A 25388-nucleotide genomic window follows, 5' to 3' on the forward strand; every position below is an offset into this window, starting at 1 on the left:
TCAAACTCATATCCATTGAGTCAGTGATGCCATCCAGCCTTCTCATCCTCTGTCGTCCCCTACTCCTCCTGCCCCCAATCCTTTCCAGCATCAGAGTCTTTGCCAATGGCCTCTTCACATGAGGAGGCCAAAGTATTGGAGTTTCAGCTCAGCATCAGTCCTTCCAAAAAACACCCAGGACTGATCTCTTTAAAATGGACTGGTTGGATCTGTTTGCAGTCCAAGGGACTCCAAGAGTCTTCTCCAACACCACAGTTCTAAAGAATCAATTCTTTGCGCTCAGCTTTTATCACAGTCCATCTCTGACATCCATACATGACCACTAGAAAAACCATAGCTTTGACTAGACGGAACTTTGTTGGCAAAGTAATGTCTCTGCTTTTCAGTATGCTATCTCAGTTCAGTTCAGTTCATTCGCTCAGTCGTGTCAGACTCTTTGCGACTCCATGGACTGTAGCATACCAGGCTCCTCTGTCCATGGGATTTTCCAGGCAATAGGCCTGGAGTGGATTGCCATTTCCTTCTCCAGGGGATCTTCCCAACCCAGGGATCGAACCCTGGTCTCCCGCATTGTAGACAGAGGCTTTACCATCTGAGCCACCAGGGAGTCCTAACTTTCCTTCCAAGGAGTAAGTGTCTTTAAATTTCATGGCTGCAATCACCATCTGCAGTGATTGTGGAGCCCCAAAAAATAAAGTCTGACACTGTTTCCACTGTTTCCCCATCTATTTCCAATGAAGTGATGAGAGTAGATCTCAGTCCCATGGGGCCATGATCTTAGTTTTCTGAGTATTGAGCTTTAAGCCAACTTTTTCACTCTCCACTTTCACTTTCATCAAGAACCTTTTTAGTTCCTCTCCACTTTCTGCCATAAGGGTGGTGTCATCTGCATATCTGAGGTGATTGATATTTCTCCCGGCAATCTTGATTCCAGCTTGTGCTTCTTCCAGCCCAGCATTTCTCATGATGTACTCTGCATATAAGTTAAATAAGCAGGGGCACAATATACAGCCTTGACGTACTCCTTTTCCTATTTGGAACCAGTCTGTTGTTCCATGCCCAGTTCTAACTGTTGCTTCCAAGAGGCAGGTCAGGTGGTCTGGTATTCCCATCTCTTTCAGAATTTTCCACAGTTTATTGTGATCCACAGTCAAAGGCTTTGGCATACTCAATAAAGCAGAAATAGATGCTTTTCTGGAACTCTCTTGCTTTTTCGATGATCCAGCAGATGTTGGCAAGTTGATCTCTGGTGCCTCTGCCTTTTCTAAAACCAGCTTGAACATCTGGAACTTCACGGTTCACATATTGCTGAAGCCTGGCTTGGAGAATTTGAGCATTACTTTACTAGCGTATAAGATGAGTGCAATTGTGCAGTAGTTTGAGCACTCTTTGGCATTGCCTTTCTTTGGGATCAGAATGAAAGCTGACCTTTTCCAGTCCTGTGGCCAATGCTGAGTTTTCCAAATTTGCTGGCATATTGAGTGCAGCACTTTCACAGCATCATCTTTCAGGATTTGGAATAGCTCAACTGGAACTCCATCACCTCCACTAGCTTTGTTCATAGTGATGCTTTCTAAGGCCCACTTGACTTCACATTCCAGGATGTCTGGCTCTAGGTGAGTGATCACACCATCATGATTATCTTGGTCATGAAGATCTTTTTTGTACAGTTCTACTGTGTATTCTTGCCACCTCTTCTTAAAATCTTCTGCTTCTTTTAGGTCCATACCATTTCTCCTTATCAAGCCCACTTTGCATGAAATGTTCCCTTGGTATCTCTAATTTTCTTGAAGAGATCTATAGTCTTTCCCATTCTGTTGTTTTCCTTTATTTCTTTGCACTGATCACTGAGGAAGGCTTTCTTATCTCTCCTTGCTATTCTTTGGAACTCTGCATTCAGATGCTTATATCTTTACTTTTCTCCTTTGCTTTTCACTTCACTTCTTTTCACAGCTACTTGTAAGGCCTCTCCAGACAGGCATTTTCTTTTTTTGCATTTCTTTTCCATGGGGATGGTCTTGATCCCTGTCTCCTGTACAATGTCATGAACCTCATTCCATAGTTCATCAGGCATTCTATCAGATCTAGTCCCTTAAATCTATTTCTCACTTCCACTGTATAATCATAAGGGATTTGATTTAGGTCAGCCTGAATGGTCTAGTGGTTTTCCCTACTTTCTTCAATTTAAGTCTGAATTTGGCAATAAGGAGTTCATGTTCTGAGCCACAGTCAGCTCCTGGTCTTGTTTTTGTTGACTGTATAGAGCTTCTCCATCTTTGGCTGCAAAGAATATAATCAATCTGATTTCAGTGTTGACCATCTGGTGATGTCCATGTGTAGAGTCTTCTCTTGTGTTGTTGGAAGAGGGTGCTTGATATGACCAGTATGTTCTCTTGGCAAAACTCTTTTGGCTTTGCCCTGCTTCATTCCGTATTCCAAGGCCAAATTTGCCTGTTACCGCAGATGTTTCTTGACTTCCTACTTTTGCATTCCAGTCCCTTATAATGAAAAGGACATCTTTTTCGGGTGTTAGTTCTAAAAGGTCTTGTAGGTCTTCATAGAACCATTCAACTTCAGCTTCTTCAGTGTTATTGGTTGGGGCATAGACTTGGATTACTGTGATATTGAATGGTTTGCCTTGGAAACAAACAGGGATCATTCTTTCATTGTTGAGATTGTATCCAAGTATTGCATTTCAGACTCTTTTGTTGACCATGATGGCTATCCATTTCTTCTGAGGTATTCCTGCCCACAGTAGTAGAAATAATGGTCATCTGAGTTAAATTCACCCATTCCAGTCCATTTGAGTTCGCTGATTCCTAGAATGTCGACGTTCACTCTTGCCATCTCCTGTTTGACCACTTCCAATTTACCTAGATTCCTGGACCTAACATTCCAGGTTCCTATGCAATATTGCTCTTTACAACATCAGACCTTGCTTCTATCACCAGTCACACCCACAACTGTGTATTGTTTTTGCTTTGGCTCCATCCCTTCATTCTTTCTGGAGTTATTTCTCCACTAATCTCCAGTAGCATATTGGGCACCTACTGACCTGGGGAGTTCCTCTTTCATTCTCCTGTCATTTTGCCTTTTCATACTGTTCATGGGGTTCTCAAGGCAAGAATACTGAAGTGGTTTGCCATTCCCTTCTCCAGTGGACCACATTCTGTCAGCCCTCTCCACCATGACCCGCCCACCTTGGGTGGCGCTACACGGCATGGCTTAGTTTCATTGAGTTAGACAAGGCTGTGGTCCATGTGATCAGATTGAATATTTTTCTGTGATTATGGTTTCAGTGTGTCTGCCCTCTGATGCCCTCTCGCAACACCTACTGTCTTACTTGGATTTCTCTTACCTTGGACATGGGGCATCTCTTCACAACTTCTCCAGCAAAGTGCAGCCCTTGGTCCTTACCTTGGACTAGGGGTATCTCCTCACAGCTGCTCTTCCTGACCTTGAACATGGAGTAGCTCCACTTGGCCCTCCTGGGCCCACAGGACTAAACTTTATTAGGAATTAACAGGTCTGGATTCTACTTCCAGTGCCAACAGTGCCTTACCCCTGGGGATATATTTGGAGAAGACCATAATTCAAAAGATACAAGCACCACAGTGTACACTGCAGCATGGTTTATAATAGCCTAGACATGGAAGCAACCTAAATGTCCATTGACAGATGAGTGGATTAAAAAAATGTGGTAAATATATGAAATACAATGTTACTGAGCCATATAAAAGAATGAAATACTGCTAATTGTTGCAACATAGATGAGCCTAGAGATTATCACAAAATGAAGTCGGCAGAGAAAGACAAAATATCATATGATACCACTTCTCAGTTCAGTTCAGTTGCTCAGTCGTGTCCGACTCTTTGCAACCCCATGGATTGCAGCACACCAGGGCCCCTGTCTATCACCAACTCCCAGAGTTCACTCAAACTCATATCCATCAAGTTGGTGATGCCATCCAGCCATCTTATTCTCTGTCGTCCCCTTCTCCTCCTGCCCCCAATCCCTCCCAGCATCAGAGTCTTTTCCAATGAGTCAACTCTTCGCATGAGGTGGCCAAAGTACTGGAGTTTCAGCTTCAGCATCATTCCTTCCAAAGAAATCCCAGGGCTGATCTCCTTCAGAATGGACTGGTTGGATCTGCTTGCAGTCCAGGGGACTCTCAAGAGTCTTCTCCAACACTACAGTTCAAAAGTATCAATTCTTCAGCACTCAGCTTTCTTCACAGTCTAACTCTCACATCCATACATGACCACTGGGAAAACCATAGCCTTGACTAGACAGACCTTTGTTGGCAAAGTAATGCCTCTGCTTTTCAATATGCTATCTAGGTGATACCACTTCTATGTAGACTCAAAAGATACAAATGAATTTATCTGCAAAACAGAAACAGAATCAGAGACTTCAAAAACAATCTTATGGTTACCAAAGGATAGTGATGAGGCAGACTGGTACATTAGGAGTTTAACATATATACACTACGTATATAAAATAGGTAATCAACAAGGACCTACTTATAGCACAGAGAATTTTACTCAATAGTCTATTGTAACCTATGTGGGAAAAGAATCTGAAAAAGAACCACTTTGTTATACACCTAAATTTAATGTATCATTGTAAATCACCTATACCCTATATGTGTATTTTTATGTGAAATAAAAATTAAAGTAAATAAATAAATTGAACAAATAAGAATAAAATATTTTAAAAAAATACTTTTTCAAGATAAAATACTTCACCTGTCATTCATAAAAGTGAATATAGATTGCTCACTTTTAAGAATTCTTAATACTGCCAACTATTGTTTTCAAATAATATTTTTATCCATTAAAAACATTTGAGAAGACATGGTTTTTCCCTCTTTAGTATAAAGATTATTATTGTTGTGTAATAATCTTACATTTTTCAAACATTGCTTCTTCTCCTCACACTAACTGCTTTTTTGACTTTGCCTTCTCCCTGTCACAATGATTCCTTTCTTCTCAATCTATCTCTTATCCTGCATAACTTCAATCTCCTGTTAACATTTACGTGTCTTAGGAAAATGAGTTGTTTTTAGGGAAAGGGTGATAGGTTTAGCTCTATTGTGCCTCCAAATAAAGTCTAAAGTTTTAGCTCCAGACTTTAAAGTTTGTCTTAACCTACTGCTTCAGCTTTAACTCTCATTCTTACCTCTTCTAAAATAAAATCCGATGATTGGAACATGTTGATCCTGATCATAATTTTCTTGTATCTAAATCTTTGATTATGTTGTTCCCCACGTTCATTTGTTGAAATTCTGCCTCTCTTTAAATACCATTTCATTCATGAGAGTTTAGTAGCCCTCCCACTGTAAACCCTCTCTGAACTTCAACACCTTTGTGGATTAACCTTTTTTATGGCATCTAGCCTTTTGGTCATTTTAAATTAATTAATTGGTGTGTGTGTGTGTGTTAGTTGCTCATTCGTGTCTGACTCTTTGTGACCCCAGGGACCGTAACCCACCAGCCTCCTCTGTCCATGGAATTCTCCAGGTAGGATTACTGGAGTGGGTTGCCATTCCCTTTTCCAGGGGCTCTTGCCAACCCAGGGATTGAAGGGGAGTCTCCTGCACTGCAGGTAGGTTCTTTACCACCCAAGCTACAAGGGAAGCCCGTGTGTGTGTGTGTGTGTGTGTGTGTGTGTGTATAATATATATATATAGGCTGTGTTGAATCTTAGTTGAGGCACTTAGGATCTTTGTGGCATGCAGGATCTTCCATTGTAGCACACAGGCTCTTCGTTGCAGCACATGGGCTTCTCTCTCATTGTGGTATGAGCGTCAGAGTGATTCAGTATTTGCAGTGAGCAGCCTCTCTAGTTGAGGCAGGCAGGCTCAGAAGTTGTGGCATGCAGGTTTAGTTTCCCCACAGCATGCCGAATCTTAGTTTCCCAAGTAGGGATCAAACCTGTGTCTTCTGCATTGGAAGCTAGATCCTTAACCACTGAACCACCAGGGAAGTCCCTAGTCTATTGTGTTATATTACTTTTATATTACTGTGACTTTTCTTTGCTTATTCAGTTTTTACTTTCTGTTTCTTTTTTCTCTGTGTCTTTGTCTGTTGGCAAAACTTGAAGCTTCTTAGGTTGTTGTATTCTGCCTATCATTATATTCACAACAGTATCTAGGATACTTTTCTAGGGCAATAATTGTAACCCATAAGAGTTGTTGAATTAAATTGAATTGCTGGGGACTTCCCTGGTGGTCCAGTGGTTATGAATCTGCCTACAATGCAGGGAATGTGGATTTGATCCCTAGTTGAGGAACTAAGATCCCACATGCGCTGGAGCAAATAAGCCTGTGAGCTGCAACTACTGGGTCCATTTCCTTTGGAGTCCGAATGTCCCAACTAGAGAGTCTGCATACCACAAGGAAATATCCTGCAGGACGCAGTGTGTGCTGCAACCAAGACCCACTAAATGCAGTCAAATAAATAAATAATTTTAAAAATTGAAATGCTAGGACACTTGTCTATGTATGGCTATTAAACTGAACCTTTCCTAGAATTGGTCAAGAATAAATCTCCAATATTAGTATACTAGAAAATTGTCTTTATGACTGGAAGAGTCAATCTATTTGACAAATAAATGCTGGTAAGTTTACAAAATATGTATTGCTAGAAAATAGTAACCAGATATCACAGACACATTGAGTTATGACTGTTCTACAAAGCTAAAAACTTGATTTATATGAATGACACATAGGATTTAAAGCTTATTCAGAGTCTATAAAACATTGAAGGAATGTTCCAGACTTTAGGCAGATTTTTAAAACAGAAAGGGTAAATCTTGCATGTTTGAATAAAAACATGTATTATGCAGTTTCTTTAGCCTTTTAAACAAAAAATCAAATCAACTTTGAACAAATATTGTCAAGTAGTACCAGGAACAACTTTGCTTTTTTAATTCATTATTATCAGGCTTCCCAGGTGGCTCAATAGTACACAATCTGCCTGCCAATGCAGGAGACACAGGTTCAATCCCTGGGTTGGGAAGACACCCTGGAGGAGGAAATGGCAACCGACTCCAGTATTCTTGCCTGGAAAATCCCATAAACAGAAGACCCTGGGGGACTACAGTCCACGCACTAACGAAGAGTTAGACACTATTAAGCACACATGCATGCAGTCTTTTATAGGCTTCCTGATTCTCTAAAGTTTGTGTCCATTTTTTCTCATCTCTCCTGCCCATATGATTCACATTATATATTTTCTTCTTAGATTATTAAAACGAGAAGAAAGTTTCACATTCATTCCTCGGTCCCGTGAAGAGCTTCCAGACAACTTTCCAAAAGAAATCCCTGGTATCTGCTATTTCCTGGAGGTAAGAACTGGTCCTAAGCAGCCAAAGCCTTCTCTTTCTTCATCGAAAATAAAAAAGGTTTCCTACAACATTGGCACTATGTTCCTCCGGGAGACAAGCCTCTGAGACCTGCTGCAGATCAAAGACTCCTCCAAAAAGCACAAGCCCAGAACATGGGTCATGACAGGAGAATGAAGAGAGAGATTTCTCTTTCACTGCTTTGTTGAGAACAAACAGTGGAATTTCTGTTATGTCAGGCAATAATCCTGGAAAAAGATGGGTTATGACTGTCAATAAAAAACCTGGAGAGCAAGGGGTCAATGTATTCGTTCTTATGAGTGATTTAGGTCATATATATATTATATATGTATAATACATATATATGTATTTTAATTAATTACAAATGTGGGGCCCATTCAAAACTAATCAACAGTCCATGTTTTCTTGTTTGTCACACATATAGGTATCTTTATATATTTGTATTGCTTTTGAAAGCCAGTTTTGATTATATATTCCTACATTTAGTGAGTTGGTATGAGAGGAATATTTTCTAATTTTGTTTTTCTGAGCAGACATTTCATACATATATCTTGGCAGTGTGGTAAACTTCCCAGCAGGAAAAACTGTAACTGCAAAATATTTTAGGGATATTACCTATTTTTATACATACCTCTATATAATTTCATGCAGCACTAGATTTTTCAGAATATGCTTCTGTATAGTTGATACATTATATAATTCTAACTTATAAGTTAAATATAGTTTCACTTAGACTTAAACATAACCTAGCATTTCAGATGCCAAGAAAGCATTGTATATCTACTTAGTAATTATATCTTTTAGATTTCATTAATGTAGCACAGAATCCAAAGGAAATGGAATTTCCTAATAGCAAACGTATGTATCTGTAACCAAGATTAAAGATCTTTTTGCTATTTTCTAAGAAATATCAGTGAAAATAAAATGCTTTGCTACACTGGACCCTTTCAACTTAGCACTTCTAAATATACATAGTTTTTACAATATACTAAATTATAATAAACAGCATCCTACTAAATGACATGTAACTCTCCCCTTGCCCTGTCACCTTCTTCAATGTATGCTTCCAAAAGGCTAACTGCCACACTTGGGGATAAATTACTAAACACTGGCATTAGTGAGAAAGAAGTGTAGGTTATTTTGCCAAGGATGTTGTTTATTCTTGCATAATAAAAACAAGGGAAAACGTGCTTTATGAATTTGAGATGTTTTACTGTTCTTCCATAGTTTATTTGATGTGACTTTTAAGTTCAGTGAATCACCTTCATTAACACTGAAGTATGCCTAACTTTCATACTTAGTAATCACAGTAGTTACAAATAGGCTTCCACTGCATGTTCGGATTAACAATGCATGAAAATATTATTACAGACTCACCCTGAAATTAGGAGCACAGTATGTCCACAATTTTCCTAATTTGGTTCAGATATAAAAACTAAGTTTCTCTTCAGTCTAATTAGTTAGAAAGTGTTGTTTCCTTGAAACCTTGTGGTGGCCAATTTCTTACTCCAGTAAGTATATTCATTGGTAGCTTATGTCTACTAAATAAAACACATTTTTCTGTTTAGGGTTTTGACTGCATTATGATTTGCTTATCACATAACTCAGTTAAGGAATATATTAACTAGTGTCCAATGTAGTCTGTGAGGATTAATTAGTGTTTTCAAGCTCCCTAAGTATACAACTAGGAAATACTTTTAGATATGCAAAATATTTGTTATAATGGTTATCATTTTTATAATTATTGAACTCTGTCTCTCCTTGGAGCATAAGAGGACACTAGTGTAACACTTTTCATGTGGAGATAGGACCTAGATCCTGAACTCTCTGAATCCTTGCCTGTCCCTCCATTCCTTGGATCTAAGTCTCTATTTTTAACCACATCTGAGCAAGAAGGCCAGGGTGTTTATAGGAGGCTGTGGAGGCAGAGGACAAGGTGCTCTCATATGAATAATTACTCACAAAATAATTTCTTTAGTGGCATAGAAGATTAACTCACTTCTTCCATAGGGAATAGAGGGCAAGCTTACAGTCAGTGTAGAAAGAATAGGCTCTGGGAGCACTTTAATCCTCCTGCTGAGACTAGGAAATGCCTTAGCTATGCCAGTGGTCTTCTTATAGCGCAGGAGCATGCAGAAAGAACCAAACTCACTGAAGTCATTTAGGCTTATTCTGCACAGTCACTTAAAGCATATTGTGAAATAGTAAATTATAAGTATTTTAATCATAACCAATGTGTTTTGTGACCATAAGGCTGAAAGGGACTTCCAAGAATCATCCGATCTATTTCTCTGCTTTTTGTAAAGATTTGTCTAAGCAACTATTCTAAACATATGGTTATTTTCTCTATACTTAAAACTATCTGTGGGAAGCATATTTTAAAAGCATCCTCAACAATCTACTTCATTATCTAGTAGTTGCTGATAGGGCTTGGGATAAGAATTGTATATATTCAATTTGTGAGAAGAATAAGCTCTTTCTTAGTTTATATGATTTTACTTAGAGAAAAGTAGCTATTTACGTTGTCACAAATGTCACAATGAAGAATATGCCAGAGATCTATTCAATATCACAAACAGGATGTAAACTACATTTTTCATACAATATATATCTTTGAAGATATAGTCTGAGGCAATATTCTGATCTATCACCATTTTTCCAACCTAGTACAGCTGACTTATTGTAGCTACACTCTTCCTATATGTATTTGCAAAATATGGTATAAAATGGCAATTCATTCTAGCTGCAATCATAGAATTTAGAGGCTGTGAAAAAGCATTATATTTTTATGTGTCCTATAGAGTACAATACATGTATCCTCCATTAGCAATTGTGATTGTAATAACGGGTGGCATTTGGTTTTTCATTTGACAAATATCTCTACAGTATTTGCATGGACAAACTATTACATCCATCATGTGTTTTAGTGTGGCAGATTGGAAGGAATTTAAATGAATGTCCCTTTAGAAATCAAGTGGTATTAAATTGGGGAAATGGCTTTACCCACTCTAAAGGGGATACTTTAAGGGAAAAAATGGCACCTATAGTCCTCTGTTTCAGTATTCTTTCAAGCAACTGGTTTGAAGAAGTTACTTTATGACTAGCCATCAGTACCAAACCTTCATGTTGGCATCAATATGATTTTAATGGAATGTCATTGTTTACAAATAAATGAGTTATATAACAAAGCCAGGAAACCCCCCATAAGTACCCAAAACCTACTGTACAGTATGTGCTTTGTGAACCTTAATAAATAAGTAACAGCCATAATAAAAAGAATAATGCTCAATGCCTAAAGAACACATATAGTTGGGACTCTTGACTGTGTAGTGTTGAGTAGAGATGGGAAGGAAGAAACAACTTCTAGATAACAGTTTAGTCCAACTGTCTAAAATCGGCCTTGATACTCATCTCTTCTCTTAAAAATTTAAAATATTTTTATTTCCCTTTTAATGTCTGATTATGTGTGAAATCCAGTGAGCTGTGTATGACCAACAGTGACTCTGAGACAGGCACTGATGGCCTAAGACTTGAGAGTGGGTTTATGGGGGATCCAGTGCTTCAAGTATGTATTCTCAATATCTCACACTTTTCTTATCTAGTAACAATAGTAGCAGGAGCATAGCGTTTTAGTGTCAAAGTGCAAAGTTGTGTGTCTCTCCAGGAGCAAAATAGAACAACTTAAACAAAATCTCATTCACAAGTCTTAATTTGGCAAATTCCTCCAAAGAGTTATAGCAATAAAGCAAAATTAAATTGATGGATACAGAACACAAAATCACAGAGAATTTGGAAAACTGCCAGGATGTCTTTTTCTACAGAATCATACTGATATTAGTTGAAATGGTATATTTGATATCATGTGGTATAAAGAGGGAGCTCAAGATTATGAATGTCATTAAATATATTTATTGAAGATTCCTTGTCTTCCTAACTCAAGGCAAGTTTGTGGATTATTAGAGAAGACAGTAAAACTTCTATTTGTAGGTTTTTGTCTGTATGCATTTTCAGCACAACTTAACCCATGCCCAGATCCTCTCTTACTCCATGCTGTCATTGGAAACCATCTTACCAAGTCAAGTTTGGTTCCATCAAACCCCATTTTCTCTGTACCTCTGAACCTAACATGGCCATAGAAACAGTTGCAGATGCCTATTTTAGACAGATTGGAAGATACACAAAACTCCAGGCCCAAGTAACAAAGCACATATCAAGTGAACTAACCATTCTTAGTTGAGCTGGAGCATTGCTTATACCTGTAGCTTCTTTCTCTGCTCTCTTCAAAATACAATCTGGCTCTAAGCACTTTGTGCAATTTCAATAAATGTTCCTTCAGAATGAATTACACGTGGCTCTGAATAGGCTCTGGGTGGCACCAGATGTCTTTCAGCCAACAATACCTAGAAATTCAAGTCCAAGACCTAAGCCCTATATTATAGCCTGGGTATTTCTCTTAGATTATACCCTGATGCTGGGAAAGATTGAGGACAAGAAGAGAAGGGGCAACAGAGGATGAGATGGCTGGATGCATCACTAACTCAATGGATATGAGTTTGAGCAAACTCAGGGAGATAATGAAGGACAGGGAAGCCTGGCATGCCACAGTTCATGGGGGTAACAGAGTCGGACACAACTTGGTGACTGGAAAACTATAGCAGATCTTCAGCTACAAAAATTATGTCATTTCAGAGGCTTCTATGAGCATATCTTATTAGATGTAACCTGAAAAACACAATGCACGAGAGGCTTAATTGTTAAAGTGTAACATACTACATTCTACATGATGATTCTTTAAGGGTTGCTCTTAATATGAATACACTTAATTTACAACCAGCTGACTTACCATGTACATAAACTGTGTTTACATGATTGAACAAATTTTACTGTAAATGGATAAACTGACTGCAGCTGTGGACTCAGTTTCATGCTCCTCCTGGTCTTGAATGAAGAACAGACACTGATGTTATATACAGACTAACATAAATTTTGTCAGAGCATTTTGAGACCGTGTGCAAAATTCCTTATACTTGATTCAAAAAGTTGAAGCCTGAGTATTATGTTACCTTTCTGTTTACTTCCTTCTTTTGTTCCTTTTTCCTTTCACAAAAGTCATTGCTCCTTCTTTTCTTTCTTCTTCCTTTCATAAAAGGTCATTGATACATTTCTAAACAGGAAGAATCACAGCTAATCTTATGTTATAGAATAGTTTTAGTTTTATAAAGTAATAAACAATGTGCATTTGTGTGCACTGAATGTAGATATTACATGAGTAAAAGGAATGACATGTTGGAAGGACTTGGGATATAGAGAAGTCAAGTCTGTGTCTTTATTTCTGTTGTGCTGTGACACGCAGACCACAGCTTCAGCCACGTGCCTCATTGGCAGTTCCATCCTTACTAAGAAATGATCCTGTTCAATGTTTCAACTCTTCGCTTGGCAGTGTCTGACTGCCTTAGGAAGCTTTTAGTAGTGGTAGTAGTTTAGTCACTAAGTCATGTCCGACTCTTGTGACCCCATAGACTGTAGTCTGCCAGGCTCCTCTGTCCTTGGGAGTCTCCAGGCAAGAATACTGGAGTGGGTTGCCATTTCCTTCTCCAGGGGATCTTCCCCACCCAGGAATCGAACCCAGGTCTCCTGCATTACGGGCAGATTCTGTACCAACTGAGCTATGAAGGAAGACCTGAGGAAATTTTAGGGACACAAATTACTGGGCTTTACCTTTAAGATTTGGATTCAGTAGGTTTCAGGTTGAAGGCCTAGGAATCTGTATTTAGAAAATCACTCTAGGTTATGCTAATATACAGCCAGATTTGGGGATCATTGAAGAATATTCAAATAATCCCAACTACTAGGAATAAATACAAGCTGACTGAGATAGAAATATATTATTTTATTTGTAGTTATTTTGAAAAGCAAATGCTCCAGGTTTCATAGCATTATTTCTTTCACAAGTTTTAATTTTTCAGCTTTGGTTTCAAATTTATAGTCCACTTTTTTGAGCATAAGTCTTCAAATTTATTATAGACTTAAGTCAATACTGATAAGCATGAGGGATTAATATTGCTCACTATTAGGCATTATAGACACAGTAAGATTTTCTTAGAAACTGCCAGAGCTGTGCAGAGAACATCACAATATTTGCTGACCCTTACCACCAAGATATGAACTATGAATGTTTGGACAGAGAAGTAAATGTCAAAGTAACAGCCTTACTTCTGAATGCTTTGGTTTTTATGTTCTAAAACATCACCAACATGATGCTTAGTCTCACTCTGTACTTTTCACATTGAATCATACATTCATCTAAAAATTATTTCCTAGCAATATTTTATAACAACCTTTAAGCAATAATCTAAGCCATGATGATGATGATGTATGAAACTTGCACTCCTATGCAAGTTCAGGGAAAGAGAGACATGTCTTACATAAGCAATAATATAAGTAGTGTGGACTTTTAAATGATATTCACCATTCTACTACAGCAAAATGAGCAGCAAGGGATAGATAAAAATTATCTGAGCAGGTAACATGCTTAATCTCTCTCATAAATTCTTCATTTTCACACATGCTATGAAGTAATTGATATGTTCTGATCAGATTGTTTCTGATATATAATTATTGATACCTATCATAATATGATTTCTATTCCTCTGAAATCATTGTGAATGTTTTGTGCCCAGATTTTCAGATCTCTGTAGTATATAATAAATAGATGTATTTAAGTATAGATAAATGAGCAAAAATATAGAATGGGTTGGATGAACTAATTGAGAGTGTAGGCTTGGCAAAAATATAGATACACCTTGGGATAAGGTAATTAATTCAACTATTGGTTTTATTAGTTCTGATAAGATGAAAGATTAAAGAGTCATTTTCACTGTTTTCTGTGACACTGAATGTTTAGTAACTACAATAATATTTTGGCTTTCAGAATGTGATTGGTTGAAATTCACCTTGAAGTATAATTTTAAAATGTCTGAAAATTATTGTATAATTATATTTTAAATAGCCTGTACTTTTCATTTGACAATTACACTAAATCTCACAGGCTTCATAATGATTAATTCATATTTCTATTTTCTTAAAATATAATTTTAATCAGATACAGCATGGTTAATAATAATCAGTCCTTTAGTAGTTAAATTGTTCCTCCCTCATTTAGAATCATGTATCAAGATTACAATTAAAGTAACAGGTAAATTTATGATACACTGAGGTACTTCTAATCATCTGATTATTATTTGGCAAAATCATATAAGGTCAGAATCCATTCCTAAGCCTCTAAATAAGAATGTTGTTTAGTCATTAAGTCATGTCTGACTCGTTGTGACCCCATGGACTGTAGCCTGCCAGGCTCCTCTGTCCATTAATTACAGCTTCTATTATTGTCTAGATGGATAAACTCCCTTATAATCTTGAATCTGAACACAATTGTAATCGTGAGTGAACTTGCTAGTATTTTACCTTTCAACTACCAACATCAAAGCTTAAATTAACATCCTCCTACACACAGTTTATAAAATTCCCCTATAAAAATTAAACAGGGTGTGTTGAGTCACTGGGAAAGTTGTTTATTTTTCCTACTGAGAAAGCATTTGATGATCATCTTCTAATATATCATTGGAAGCTTATACCTTAATACGCTTTTGATAATAAATAATAAAAATATTTGAGTCCACTAAAAAATTACAGTGAATTTAATTTCCTCAGTTATGTAGTTGCTGATCAGACCACTCTTAATGTTAGACTTAAGTACTATTGCTAATTATTTGAAAGCAGAAGAGACAAGAAAAACTAAATGGTGAGCTTAAGTAACAGCTTTTTTCTAATTCTTTTGATATATATTTTTTAAATAAAGGAATTGGTTTATATTTCATCTTCCTCTGTGGCCTTTTGGCTAGTTGGAGATAAAGAAGGGATTCTACTAAATGAATTTTTACTGTGGGCTATTAAGTGTAATTAACAAGTAGAACAGTAATGTATTAATTGGGATAAAATCAGAATTCTGCAAAATTGTTTCCTCACACTCCTTACTTTTTTTGAAGACAGTTCTTCCCATTTTGCTGCCTGGCATCAGACTCAGTACACAGGGACAGATGGAGGGGTGGGATGAGCAGGAGCTTAGGTGAGATTGGATAGAGATTGAACTTTTTTCTTTGTGAAGGTATACATACTCCTAAAGGGAGGCAGTTTTCATAATAGACACATGTGGTTTAGTGAAAGCCAAATGATTTGCTCATTTTTATTTTAAAAAGAAAGAAAAAAATCCTTCATGAACTAATTTCAGTTTTCTTAGGAGGTAGTGACAACCTCTTAGCAGGGGCACACATCTGTGAAACTGGAATTAGAAGCTCACAAAGCTATATATAGAGACTCTGAAGGTGGTACATAGAGCTAGTTTTCGTTACGATGATTAAGATCAATGCAAGTGTCAGAATATCTGGACTTGAGGAGCAAAGAAGAAAAAATACCAGATCAGATCAGATCAGATGTATATCACAGAAAGCCTGTGAAAATTAGCACAAAAGACTATTTGTGTTCAAGTAATACTAAAGCAAAATATTTTTTTTCCTTTTATAACAAGCCTGGTTGAGCTAACATTCAGAGAGAAGAATACAATTTGATTTTGTACTTCATTTTTTGTTGTTGTTGTTCTGACATTATAGAAGTTATATCATTCCCTAGTTGGAAAATCTAATCACAAAGGTAAGGAAATATTTATTCTGTGTAGTTACATCTATATAATGGCTTGGGGGATCTATACTATATTCTATATTCTTCTTCACATTGCTTTCAAATTGGGCTTTAGCTGCAAGCAAAACAGGTGATCAACTTTAGAGGAGATAAAAGATTTTATGACACCAGGCCTTTCCATCTTATTCTGGGATGCTCCAGAGTCCTGGAGCTGGGGAGACAATTACCTCACAACATTTGATGATGTTCTGAAGGAGAGATGAAGGTGTACTCCCAGTCTTTTAAAATTAAATGGGTTAGATAGTCTCTAAACATCATTTCAAGATGTTTCACTTTACATGAAGCTAGTGAATTCAAGCAGAGTTTGTTTAGAACTGAAATTTTAAAAGGAAGAAACAAACCTGAGCAATTTTTAATCAGAATTATTAGACTGTTTTTTAAATTTATTTTTAAGTGGAGAAAAATTGCTTTACAATATTGTGTTGGTTTCTGCTGAACAACAACACAAATCAGCCATAAGTTTACATATATTGTCTCCTTCTTGAACCTCCCTCCCTCCCACCAAGCCCCCATCCCACCCCTATAGGTTGTCACAGAGCACCAGGTTGAGCTTCCTGTGTTAAAAAAAATAATTTAGGACAAAAAGTTGCTGTCTTGAAAGCCAGGTTACTTATAGCAAAATTTCAGAATGCTAAAGGTTTTTGAAAGTTTTCTAAAGGTATGAAGTGCTTCAGCACTGAGAAAGAAAAAGATAACAAAGAATTACAAATCACATTTCAATTTTTTTCTCTACGTTTTCCATTTGTTGCAAGAAAGAAAGATGTAGAAGATGTCATAAATGAGTCAAAGTTATTAATTTTGGCAATGAGCTATGGTTTGTAAATTTGGCAACATTCTTTTACTTAAAATAATAAGCTGTTTTTAATAATATGAGGGTTAAGGGTAACAGTCAAGTATACTATATTCCCATTCATCTATATATGGATCTAGAGCAAAGTAGCTCAACTTCTCAGAATAAATCTAAATGAAAAATAATTTATGTTCAAAATTTTGAACAATAAATATGTTATTCTATATGTTTTATGACTAACAAGAAGGTATGCATTTCTATACTTAATTAAATCTCAATTCCTAGAACAATTCTATTTTTATTGACTCCCAAGAAGCTTTCCTTTATGGTCAATATCACTATCGCTGAAGGCTGGCAGGCGAGTATGAGATGATATATAATACCTGAGACTAGGATGATCTGCACCAATTATTTCTATAAAATAATTTAAAATCTGCCCCCCCCCAAATTTTTAAGCTTTTTTTTAGTTCAAATCTCCGTAGTTAAAGAAAACTCCATGTTGGAGTGGCCAGATGTTATCAACATGAAACCTCCCTCTCCAAATTTTATTGATATAAATTACCAGGTTAAAATCAGATTGGCTTGAAGTCTCAGATAAATTGTTTTTTATTATTTGACTAGAAAGTGTTATCAAGAATAAGAAATTTAAAAAAAAAGAATAAGAAATTTATTTTTATGTTAGATTTCATTCTAGCAAAGCACGTATAGATAAACTGGATGACTATAATTATCTACAATAATTCAAGGAATTAAAAAAAAATATTTTTGCTCTTATTGTACAAAGATAATTACTAGTGAATGGTAGCCAAAATTATTATTCTTATCCTTTTAATTTGTTTCAAGTATGTTACCAGACAATTATAAAATCCATCCCTTTCAGTTGTTATGCAATTCAGTGACCTGAAACAGTTGGTACTCATTGCTTTTTCTTTTAATCCTTAAAATACTTTTTTTTCCTGTCTAAAGAAAAATTCTCCTACTAAAATGCAAATGAATATCTGACTATAGGAAGTATCCCATTTTACTTCAGCTGGACTGCAATCAAAAAAAAAAAAAAAAGACACCTACATAGAAGATTACAAGAGACAAAAATCACTTTGCATACATTAAATTGCCTAAATAGCTCAACCCTCTTAACTTAGAAGAAAGTTGAAGATAGATGGGAAGACTAACTGATTATAGTTTATTTTTAAAACACTATTAATACATAACAGAATATCATGAAATTCAGCATGTCAAAATTTTGATCAAGAAACAGGAAATATGCTAATCAGAATAAAAAGATTTAAAGAAAGAAATAATCTTGTTTTATATGTGCCCATCAGTGCAGAATTTGGGAATATTTGGTACTATGTAATCAATATTTGCATTATGATCTAATTTAATATTAGCATAGTCTTTATGCTGATAAGAAACCATGCAAGAGTCCAAATATCAAGTGTGGCTCTAACTTGAATAAACAGTAGAGTTTGATGTTACTTCTGAGTAAGATTAGTTATGAATGTGAAATGAATGGCTGTATCTATAGGTGTTATGTGCGGCAAAATATTTGGGCTCAAGTTTGTCAGCATCCCCAGCTTCTCTTTTCTATCTCTCCCTCCCTCCTTTCCTTCCTTTGATCCCTCCCTCTTCCTCTCACCCCTTCCTTCCTTCCTTCCTTCCTTTTTTTCTTTTTCTTACAAAGTATGGGAAAAATAATATTTTATTATTATGGTTGAGATTGCTTTTTCACTTTCACATGATGGGACACTTTGTGAATTCATGAGATAAGGAAAAGAAGGTGACTGTTCAGATACAGACCACTTGGGTATAGAAATGATTGAGACAATTGGGAACTTGGCTTCTATGACATTTCATCAGTTAAGACAAACATGAGTTTTTGTTTTCTTTTTAAAATGCTCTTCTTTTATTGAATTTTAACACGATTTCAAGAAATATCAGGGTGACCCTTTTTGGACACTCTCCTCCTACAAACATCTTAATTTGAAAAAATCCTCTTGTTTTCAAATGGTAAATCTTTCCTTGGGTACCACACTGCTAAAGATAAAAATAGAAAAGAAGCTTCTTATACCTATAGGGAAATTTTTTTTCAAAAACGACTTCCCAGGTACCACTTGATTTTATTGGCTCTTTGTCTAGAGATGACGGATACACTGTCTTGCTTCCTGTATACTCTTCTGTAACTCAGTTTGACATAGTATGGTGTTTGGGTTCTTTTTTGAGGGTTTGAAAATGTTTGCTATCAATTTCATGTCTACTGTATTGAAAAAGTAATATGTATTCCAAATTTCTTAGCTCTATGCCTTTAAATTTTGGCATGTATTCAGATAGTTGTTTATTACCATCATTTTGAGTTATTCACTAGAATTAACAAATTACTAGAAATCTTAAGTATAAAAACACAGGTTGGACCATTTTATGGTAGTTATATTGAGGGATCAATTATTTACAAATCCCAATCCAAAACCATTTTTTTCCAGGGAAATTCAGTGATTTCTAGCAGATAATATGATTCATAAAGGAAAAGAAATAAAACGTCTCATTTAAAGGAATAATGAGAAAGACAGAGAGTATGTTCTTCTATTTTAGATATCCCTAATACCACAATAATTTGAACAAGTCTTGAACAAGATTTAAAAAATATTTAATCTCTAAAACTGAAAATTTTATTAATTTTTTGTTGTGTATTAATATTACATTCAAGCTCTTTAATAAGTTTTCTATGTGACATACATTTGTTTGTGTTCATTAACAGCAAATTATGTAGAAATGATATAGCTATGTTTTCTCTCTGGAAAGATTTGCTTCAGTAAGTCAAATACCTTTGAATTTTGGTATTTATTTCTCATTTGAACTTCATTGAACACCTCAGGGATCTTCTACTATAACAAATCAGGTAATCTGTCAAAGGAAAGGGTATGAAAAATTCAGAAAATTTAAAACTTCAAAGGGAAGAATTTCTATGTCAATCAATTTTTATTTATTCCACATTGATATTTATTTATTTTGAAATTGTGAAAAAATAGGCAGCTTCCATATAAATTGACATCTATGAAAATGCAAATTTCTTTCTTCCTATATTTTTCAGTGTTAAGAAAACCTTTGTCTTGAAATGATAGACCTTAATACTTTTTTTTTTTTTTGGAAGAAATATGACCTTCAGTATCTTTGTCATTTTTATTTGTTGAGGGAAATGTTTTCAGTAATGAATGTAAAAATAGAAGAAATATGGTTGAGGGAAAACAGATGAAATATAAGATGACATTTGAACAGCTGTGAGCTACAGTCCCATTTTCTCCCTCTATTTTGTTGCCTCTTACTGAATTTATATTGAAGGTCCAGACTGGCAAAAATAACAACTACTAGTCATTGTCTCCTTTTATTATTTAGAAATAAGCAAAAATTATTCCAACTATGTGGAAATTGATTCACATAATAATGGCAGCTTATTACTACTACGAAAGTCAGGTCAAGTTCAAATAGAAAAACAGTTCATGGGCAAAACCACTTTTTGATTTTCTTAGAGTTGAATTAACAGCTTTTTCTTTAAAAAAAAAAAAAAAAAAACTTCCTGAAAAGTTTTCCTTGGACAAACTGTAATTTTATAACTGCCTTTAATCACATTATAATTTTGGTAATCAAGTGACAAAGCTGTCTCATTATGCTTTTAAAATTTATCAATTAAGTGCATTTTAGAAGAGATCGGGCATGTTCAGGGTGGTATGGCCATAGACAATTAAGTGTATTTCAGAAATAATACATATCATTCTTCATTTCAAAATCAATCTACCTGAATTCTGACACTTCAACTGTGAATACCCATTTTACCAAGCCAAAGGTTTTCATTTCCCTAACAGTATTTAGATAAAAACAAAATAAACAAAAATCTGCCTGCTCATTTTAATGTGTAAGTAGCCAATGCATTTCTATCAAACATTCAAATGCTATACAAATATAAACAGGTTTCCCCAACCCACTTAATAAAATCATATGAGTATATTGTGCTAGGCCTTCATTCAGTTCCTCTGCATGGGGTAGGTTTTACTTAACCAGATAACAGAATTGTTTTAATGTTTTGTCCAATTCATTTGCTATAATCTTATGTGTCTAAATTTTTTGTTTGACCTGTAATGTAAATAGTATTTTCCATTTGCTATTTTATTATCAAATTATAATTTGTAAAATCATTACTTTTAAAAAGCTAGTTATCACAAACTTAAATTGCAATGTCATAAAATAATACTAAGATATATACTAATATATTCATAGGGCATGGTTAAGTTACATATGTTTTTAAATGTCAAGCTATTTTTGAATTTTAAAGATGATTGCATCCTTTAAACATGTAGCATTAATTTTAAAAGTTTGGTGTTTCATATTATATTTTAAGGTATTTTTTCTTTACTCAATAGTACAAGTTTAGAGAAGCTTTCTGATTGAAAGGATGAAATATGTCTCATTTCACTAGAAGTTTAAGAATACTAGTGTGTGTAAAAGTATGTAAGCACTTATAGGATTCTAAACGTCTTTGCTTTTGATGTAACACCACTTTTTATTCATGTGATTGTGCTTATTTATAGTTATTCTAAATCGTGCATGATGTAAATAGTATGTTTCATTATATAAAATGTCTTTGTATTTACAGACCGAAAAATAAGATAAATTTGTATATGAAAAATCAGTGATTAAAAATTTGGGATTCTTATAAAACAAAGTAGAAATAACAGTTGTGTGTTATATTTACATAATTCATTACAAAACTCTCTGTTTAAACCAAACATTTATTTACCTTATAAGTCAAAACTGTCGCTTATAAAATATTTAAATCAATAAACAATACCAAAACAGACAAGTCTATAGATCCTTCTTAGTGTATTTTTTCATACCATGACTGACAATGACTTAGAATATGAATGAATAGTAAATGAAAGAATGGGGAACCAGTAAATGAGTGAATGGAGTGTTCACAATGTGTTATCATTATGACTAAATATGATGCTACTGACACAACATCAGGCAAGGCCAATTTTTAATTATTTTTATAATATGAAAACTCTCCTTAATTATTAAATATCTTCCAGAACTTCAGTGTCCACAGTACTGGAGAGAAGGCTTGAGAGGGAAGGTTGAGAGGAAAGGCAGTACTCTTAATTTGATCTTTGCCACAGGACTCTGTAAACTGAGGAGTTTTATGGGTCTCCAATGCTTGTTTCAGTCTTGTCTTACTCTTTTCCAATCTATCTCCTTTTTTCTTTTTTCTATTTTTCTTTTCTTTATTTTGTTTTTGAGTGCAGAAGTCATTAGCCTCTCCAAATTCTGTGTGCAAACTACACAGTTCTGTCCTAAACTTAACTCCGTCTCTTGGTACTTTATGAAATGCAAGATGAAGAAGCCAATACACAGTATTCTGGCTCTCCATGTTACCAAATTCTTATTTGGCTGCTTGCCACTCAAAATCCAATAATTTAAGGAGCAAGTGTCCATAGAAAGGAAAGATGCTTTAATCAGAAAAGTCTGCAACTTGGAGAGATGGTGAACTCATTTCCAGAAATCATCTCCAAGGATTCTGCTCAACCATGACAATCTTTAAAGAAAAAAATGATGGAAGGGAAGAAGCTCAGTGAATCCCTGAGGCAGGGTTTGGGGTTCTTTAGTATATAGAAAAGCAGAGACATCACTTTGCTGACAAAGGTTCCTATAGTCAAAGCTATGGTTTTTCCAGTAATCATGTACGGATGTGAGAGTTGGTCCATAAAGAAGGCTGAGTGCCAAAGAATTGGCACTTTTGAATTGTGGTGCTGGCAGAAGACTCTTGAGAGTCCCTAGGATTGCAAAGAGATAGAACTAGTCAATCCTAAAGAAAATCAACCCTGAATATTCATTGGAAGGACTGATGCTGAAGCTGAAGCTCCAATACTTTGGCCACTTAATGTGAAGAGCTGACTCACTGGAAAAAACCCTGATGCTGGGAAAGATTGAAGGCAAAATGAGAAAGAGGTAGCAGGGGATGAGATGGGTATATAGCATCAGTGACACAATGGACATTAATCTGAGCAAAGCCCTCTTGCTAGTTTTTAGCAAGGTGTTTTATGTCTGTTAGAAAACTTAATCAGATAAGAGAGGCACCTCAAGGCTGAGGAAGTTTCACCAGACCCCTCTCCCACAATATGCATTTTTGAGATAGGATGGTACAAGGTGTGTCTCCCCAGGCCATAAAACAATTGACATGAATATTGGTTTGTTGAGCCATTATCAGCCCAAGGTTTGAGAAAAGGAAAAAAAAATAAAAAACTTAGTCTTCGGCAGAACTGGTTTCATCAACAGAGAAGGAAAAAAAAGTCTTCCACTTGCAGTTTACTTCCTCCTACTTCTTGGGGACCTCTGGCCTTCCTACCTGTTACCCTCTCATTCCACCTTTTTCTTTTAGGAGAATCATGTTGCCTAGGGAAAGGGCGGCTTTCTCATCCCATAACTGGCTCTGAGCTGATAAGGGGTGTCATGCCTAAATTGGTGAGGCAACATATTCTCCTAGCCCTCATATTGAGGGTCTCTGATCCAGAGGTCTTAAGTAGTAGTTGGAAGAAGCTGTGGCACTTGTTGGAGTTTGGACAACAATTTGTAACTTAAAAGCCTTCATGCAGCTAGAAACAAATCCAGCTACACAGTTACAGATGCAGGGAGCGAACAGCAAAAACAGAAAAATCAGAATTATTGCAATTAAGATAGTCTTCCACCATGTGGAACTAGTTAATGTCTCCCAAAGTGAAGCAACTGAAACTTCAGGATTATCCATAGCCTGAATCATTGTGTTCATGTGTTTAGTAAAGTGAGTAACATTAGTGCTGCTACCCGGTATATATGCACAACATTGGGTATGAATAATGGCACAAGTTCCTCTTTGTGTGGCTGTTAGAATATCTAAGGCCAGTCTGTTGTAAAACCACCTTTCTAATTTGTATTTGTTCAGCATTAAGGGCTGAAATAGCTTTCTAAGAATCTTGTAAGGCTTGTTGAGTAGTTAGAGCATCAACTCGTAGCATAACCTCTGTAGTTCCCAGGGAGGGAACAAATATTGCAGCCAAATAACCATACCAGTGAAATACAGACCTTATCCAATGAGTTCTAAGGTGTGGCAAAATAGCAGGCTTCTCTGGAGGCTCTGCAAATGTGAAGCCATGACTAAAATTTAGACCTAGGGTGCATCTTCCTACCAGCTAAGGGGAAGCCACACCCTTAGGTAAGAGCCCCACATATCCAGTAGGTCCCTTTTGGAGCAAGCCAGTGTTACTGAGGGATCCAGTCCCAATCAGTGCCTGGCCAGGCAAAAAGAGGACCTGAACTGGGGTTAGAAAACACAGAAATGATTACATTGCATATTTCTTGAGGCAAAAACCCCAATTGTTTCTTGGTGGCTCAGAGGTTAAAGCATCTGCCTCCAATGCAGGACACCCAGGTTCGAACCCTGGGTCGGAAAGATCCCCTGGAGAAGGAAATGGTAACCCACTCCAGTATTCTTGCCTAGAAAATCCCATGGAATGGAGAAGCTTTGTAGGCTACAGTCCATGGGGTCACAAAGAGTCGGACATGACTGAGCGACTTCACTTTCACTTTCATTATAATTAAGTTGTCAGCCAACTTCTGAGGATGGCTTTGTTTGTTCCCAGCATATGGGGTAAACATTAGGCGTCCCTTTTCAGGAGTTAGCCATATGACCTCATCCTATATAAACATTAGGTAAAAAACCATCAGATCTGTCTTCTTATGTGTAGCAAAATAGTCATTAAACCAAGACAAAGTATAATCCAAGTTAAAAGTCACATTATGTCCATAGTTAAGGTAAAAACTCTATCACCAGTCCATTTTAGGATTGTTTGACATCATTAGGTTAAAAAGAGGCATCACATATAATTGTTTGTGAAGGTTGCAGACATGGAGAAAGTCCTGTCCCTGAAGTGGAAACGGCCACGATGGAAAGCCTTCTGATGAGGAAGGGTGTGCTCCACAGACCCAGCAATCAGACTGATTATGGAATGCAGTGGAGCAATGAGGCCAGGACAGGAAGGCCTTAAGGATCAAACTCAAATGGCAGACTCAGGAATTTTGGAGTCAACAGAAGCAGGCCCATATAGACTATCAGGCCCATTAATAACCTTAAGAGCTTACAGTACTAGTAAAGCAATAGCAAAAACTACTCTTAGACAGTGTGGCCAGCCATATGCCACTACATCTAATTCTCTACTCAGGTATCCTATAGGTTGTTGGTGAGACCCTCGGCGTTGTGCCATAACTCCCCAGACCATAACTTTTCTTTCAGTGACAAAGTTCAGTCACTCAGTAGTGTCTGACTCTCTGCGACCCACGGACTGCAGCACTCCAGGCCTCCCTTCCATCACCAGCTCCCAGAGCTTACTCAAACTCATGTCCATCGAGTCAATGATACCATTCAACCATCTCATCCTTTGTTGTCCCCTTCTC

At 36.3% G+C, this 25388-nt stretch overlaps 1 protein-coding gene across 3 annotated transcripts in view; it reads left to right on the forward strand.

The window, feature by feature from the left end:
• The window catches only part of GUCY1A2 (guanylate cyclase 1 soluble subunit alpha 2), a 586113-nt gene extending 564341 nt beyond the window's left edge, over positions 1–21772 (forward strand). For 2 of the 3 annotated variants that reach the window (XM_059874953.1, XM_059874952.1), the window contains one exon: positions 7249–21772. In XM_059874953.1, coding sequence (XP_059730936.1) covers positions 7249–7456 — 208 coding nt within the window. In that variant the 3' untranslated portion in view covers positions 7457–21772. The remainder of the gene's footprint in view (positions 1–7248) is intronic. The other variant, NM_001191341.1, reaches the window with a different exon arrangement.
• Positions 21773–25388: the final 3616 nt, after the last annotated feature.

Source organism: Bos taurus, chromosome 15, assembly GCF_002263795.3.
Source record: "Bos taurus isolate L1 Dominette 01449 registration number 42190680 breed Hereford chromosome 15, ARS-UCD2.0, whole genome shotgun sequence".
Taxonomy (NCBI): Eukaryota; Metazoa; Chordata; class Mammalia; order Artiodactyla; family Bovidae; genus Bos; species Bos taurus.